Consider the following 4,856-nt stretch of genomic DNA (forward strand, 5'->3'; position numbering starts at 1 on the left):
ACGTGGCCGAGCTGGAACAGGTCTTCCAGACTCCAACCTCATTCTTCTCAATCCCCACATCTGAATCTCAGACGGGTGGCCCAAAGGCCAAATGCAGCCCACAGCCTATCTGGGTTGGCCTGCATGGTGTTTTCAAAAAATTAGAATTTATCACCATCATTTAAAGAAAGGAATATTTCCTGGAATAATATTCAGAATATTTAACCAGACCGGTCTGGGCATCCGATGCTGCAGTCTAGTCAAAGCTATGGATATTGCAAGAAAAAGCAGCAAGAAAAATGAAAAGGCCTGGAAAAGGCAGAGCTATGGAGACACTAGGAAGATCAGCGGGGGCCAGGGGTCAGCACGGAGGGAGGGAGGAACGGGCGGAGCACCGAGATGTTTGTTGGGGGAACTACGATACATGACACTATCAGGGCGGACACATGGCACGGCACCTTTGTCCAAACCCACAAAACGTACAACAGCAAGAGTGAGCTGAGCCCTGAGGCGAACGCTGACCCTGAGTGACAGGGATGTGCCACGTGGCTCATTGACTGTAGCAAACGTCCCGCTCTGGGGGGGAGGAGTTGAAAGTAGGGGAGTCTGGGGGGCAGGGTCCTATGGGAACTCTCTGTGACTTCCACTCGATTTCGTTGTGAACCCAAAACTCTCTGAAACATAAGGGCTCTTTAAAAAAGCTAGGAGGTCTGGCTACACAGCGCCAGGTTCTCCCCGGACCACCCCGGGCTGAGCCCCAGGCCCCGAGCCACCCCCTCCCAGCGGCCCAGCCTGGCCCATCGTCCCCCGGTGACTCAGGCCTGACAGGATTCTGCAGAAGCTCCGGGTGGGAAGGAGGAGCGGGTGAAAGCGTGGCCCGTGAGGAGGAGAGAGCAGCCAGGGCGCCTCCGCCAGCCCCTGCCCCTCGCCTCGGGCCGGCCTCCTGGCCTCCTGGCCTCCTGGCCTCGGGCCCGGGCCCCATCCGGGGGTGAGCCTCTCCTGATCCAGGCCATCGGCCCGGGCCTGCGGTGGGCGGCCGCGCTCTGCACCCAGGCAGGCAGAATCAAGGCCTTCGAGTCTGAAACGATGCCAACCATGAGATTAGAATAAAAACGGGCAGGACAGGAACAATCGGAAGCTGCTTTATTCCTCCCGAGAAACTGCCCCCACGGCCACGCCCTTCCAGAGAAATCAGACAGACTTCTTCTTTGATGGTTTACTTGTCCGATCACTCATTCATTCAACATTTATTGAGCATCAAGCATGTCCAAAGGACACGCAGGACAGAGACAGCAGGAAAGCTGCAGAAGGGGGGAACGGCCCACTGTTGCTTGTCCCTGACCTCTGTCCATGTCCCCGTCTTCAGGTAACAGCACCCCAGTTTTCCTCCAGGGCACCCCTCCTCCCCACTCTCTCTCTTCCTGCGGCTGAGGAGGGAGCGGGCTGTCTCCCCACCCAGAGCTGCAGCCAAGAGCATAAGCCACCCTCGGGCCCAGGGATTGGTTCTGGGATGGGCACATGACCCAAGGCCAGCCAACCAGAGGCAACCCGCAGACTTGGGCTGGGACCACACAGCAAAGTCAGCTTCTATCCATTTGGCTCGCTGACAAGGCAGAGTGAAAGCCCGGGGATGCTGGGACTCTTTGCCACCACATGGGTGACCCTAACTGACACGGAAGCATCAGAGCTGAGAGCTGAGAGAGCAGGGCTCCTGAACAACAGGTGCACATCTGGATCCAGCCATTCCTGAAGCCGAGCCCATGTCAAGACTTACGTAAACCAATGCATTCACACACACACGCACGCGCACGAACACTTTAGTTCTTAAACCATTTCTGGAAAACAAATAGCTACAGCCAGAGCAGACGGCGAGAAATCCATGTAAAGTGCTCCGCGAGGTGAAAGGAGAGAAAAGCAGCACTGGCTTCCGGGAAGAGGCAGCCCTTTGTTTTCATTCCCCAAAAGTTCATTTTCATTGGAGTTTTGATATTCTAATAACAACTACCATTTACTAAAGGATTACCAGGCGTCAGACCCTGGGCTGAGCCTTCTCCCAGCCTATTATCCTCACAACAGCACCAGGAAGTCAATACTGTGGTTCTTACTTTACGTAAAACAAAACTGAGGCTCAGAGAGGTGAAGTGAATTGCCCAAGGCCACACAGCAGTTAGATGATGAAACACTGACTCCAAAGCCCGAGCTTGTCCCCCCTCTGCAGCATCGCCTCATCTCCATATTGCCAACATTCTGAAGTTTTGCCCCAAAATGTGCCACCAAGAGACGGTAATCAGGTATTTGAAGACAAAAGTAAAGGGGTGGCCCTGCAGATATGCCCCCAGAGCCACTTCCAGGAGGGCCTTGTGGCTCAGCCTTGGAGAGGGCGGCCGGCAGCCGGCGCCTGCAGAGGAGGGTCCTGCCCTTCTGTGGGGAGAGTGACCCAGAGCACCTGGGAGGAGAAGGGTGGCTAGTGGCACCAGGTGAGGAGGAGGACACAGATGGCAGGGAATGAGGCCAGAGGGCCGCGAGGCCGGCACACGGGCTTGACGAACGGCGCAGAGCCGCCTCGGGTCCGCAGGAGCCGGCGATGGAAACAAAGCCCCTGGCCTGAAGCCGTGAGAGCCCCAAGCCGGAGGCAGCAGAGCGAGGCGCCCGGTGGCTTGCCCCCAGGCCGGCCCTGGAGCCCCGGTTAGGAGGCAGCCTTTATTTTCTGCTCCCTTGGGACGTGAAGTCTCGGAGGAGGGCAGGGCCGGCTGCAGCCCCACAGAGAGTCTTCGGCAGAGGCAGGATTCGAACTCCGGCCTTCTTGTCACAGCTTCCACTGTAGTTGTGGGGGAGGGCGGCACAGGGGGACAATAGTGGCTCCAGATGCCCAAGGCCTTGGGGGCCAAGATTGGGGATTTGCCACCCCGGGACCCTGTGGTCGGCAGGCACAGCATCCATTCCCTCCTTCCTCTCACCTTCCACGGCGGGGACCAGACCCTCGTTTTCCCAGCATCCCTTGCGGCTGGGCTGGGCCTGAGGTCAGGCACTGACCGGCCTGCCGAGGGGGGTACAGGGGGCGCCAGGGCTCTGGGAAAGCTTGTACTTCGGGGTGAAGGGGCAGATGTGGCTGGTGCTGCCCTTCCTCCTCTTTCCTGCCTTGAGAAGTGCTGAAGCCTCATCCTGAAACCCTGAGGGAGAAGCCAACAGAACCGCAGAGACGCCAGCGAGAGCTCTGACCGTCTCGAGCCGCTGAATCCAGGTCAGCAGCTGCCTGCCTCTCAGCTCTGTCACGTGGGGAAAAGAACCCTTGCTTGTTTGAGCTGCCGTCAGTTGGGTTTCCAGTTACTTGCAGCCAAACGCATGTCTGTCTGTCCCAGTCACCTCCTGGGGACCACAGGCTGCCCTGGAGCCCCAACACGTACGGAGACACTGGGGTCTGGAAGGGAGAGGAAACTTCCCCGGGTCACATGGTGGAGTCACGAGTTTAGTGACTCACCACTCAGTGCTCCTTCTCGGCCACACCTCCCGGTCTATTTCCTTCCACTCGGGCTGCTGCAGACACGGCCAACAGCTGCTCTGTAAACTAAACAGAAGCCGCAATGAGTGATGACCTTGCCCCGAATCCTCCCCCCTCTTACGTAAACAGCCCCCAGACCACGGTGTCCGTGCCTCTGGACCCAGGACAGCTTCCCACATCCTTTAAAAAGACGAGATTACCCAACGGAGGGTCTGTGCTCCTGGAAAGCTGTGAGGCATGAATCACGGAAGCAGAATGTTCGAGGCCAGGAGTCTGCCTATCACACACGAGGCCCAGTCCCCGGGCTCGCACCGAGCTTCTCCACTGAAGCGATGACTCATTGACAGCTTGCGGTCAGCTCTGACACTCAGATCATTTTCTGCTCTTCTTGTGCCCAACTGGTGGCCTTTAATTAAGTGCTGTCAACTTCCTGTCTCGGTCCGTGTTGCCTTTCTCCCTATTTTTAGAGGATTGTATGAATACTAAAGAGATAATACTAATAAAATGTATTCTGAGTGCTTTAAATCAATTTAAAATTTTTTTTCTTAAAAAATCACTAAGATAAGTAGTAGTACTATTTATATTTTATGGATGGAAAACTGAGGCTTAGAAAAGTTGTCACTTTCCTGGGGTAACAGAGCTATTTGGTGGAGCTGGAATATGACCATGAGTGTGTTCTTGGAGTCCAGCTCTAAAGGACACAGCCAAGTGGACACATTAGGATAGTTTCAGAGGCTCCATTATTACAGTTTATAATAACATTTATTGTTTATTTAAAAGACATCTGGAGATTAGAAACCCTAGGGTGTATTTGACATCTCAAGGTTGTCACAAAGGATCAAGGCTCTTTGCACCCTCCCTCTCCGCCGTCAAGTTGCAAGTCAGCAACTCATCCTTAGGCTGGTCATCTTGTGTCACAAGATGGCTGCCACAGCTCACTCATCACCTCTTCACACAGCATGTCCAAAGCAAGAGGGGAAGAAGAGGGGCAAATAGGTCTCTCTTTATGTTCCTCTTTCTTATCAGAGAGGAAATTCTTTCCCAGAAGCCCCCAGCAGAACTTCCCTTTGGCCAGAACTGGGTCACATGACCACCCCTAGACCAACCACAGGTCCAATCGGAGAGCCATGGTGCCTTAAACCAAACGTGGGTTATTCCCGAGGGCTGGGCACACGGCCAGCAGAACAAAGTCAGGGTTCCGTCAGCAGGAAGGAAGGGGGAAATGGGAGTTGGCAAGACGACCCCAGGCTCCGACACCCCAGCGTTTTGAAACATTTAGCAAAGGCCCCACTGCACGTTTCCAGGATTATTGTAGGTGGTACACGGATGAAGTTGTGGGGTTTTATAAATTTTAGTGTTTATTAGGTATTTACACATA

At 54.9% G+C, this 4,856-nt stretch overlaps 1 protein-coding gene across 1 annotated transcript; it reads right to left on the bottom strand.

The window, feature by feature from the left end:
• Positions 1 to 1,168: 1,168 nt before the first annotated feature.
• LOC124249027 (BRD4-interacting chromatin-remodeling complex-associated protein-like) lies at positions 1,169 to 3,945 on the bottom strand. The gene is made up of 2 exons (XM_046679758.1): positions 3,679 to 3,945; positions 1,169 to 3,544 (listed from the first exon to the last, which is right to left on the bottom strand). Exon 2 carries the CDS (start codon positions 3,138 to 3,140, stop codon positions 2,205 to 2,207), a length of 936 nt encoding a protein of 311 aa, XP_046535714.1. The 5' UTR covers positions 3,141 to 3,544; positions 3,679 to 3,945; the 3' UTR covers positions 1,169 to 2,204.
• Positions 3,946 to 4,856: the final 911 nt, after the last annotated feature.

The sequence above is a fragment of the Equus quagga genome, chromosome 12 (assembly GCF_021613505.1).
Source record: "Equus quagga isolate Etosha38 chromosome 12, UCLA_HA_Equagga_1.0, whole genome shotgun sequence".
In the NCBI taxonomy this organism is placed as follows: domain Eukaryota; kingdom Metazoa; phylum Chordata; class Mammalia; order Perissodactyla; family Equidae; genus Equus; species Equus quagga.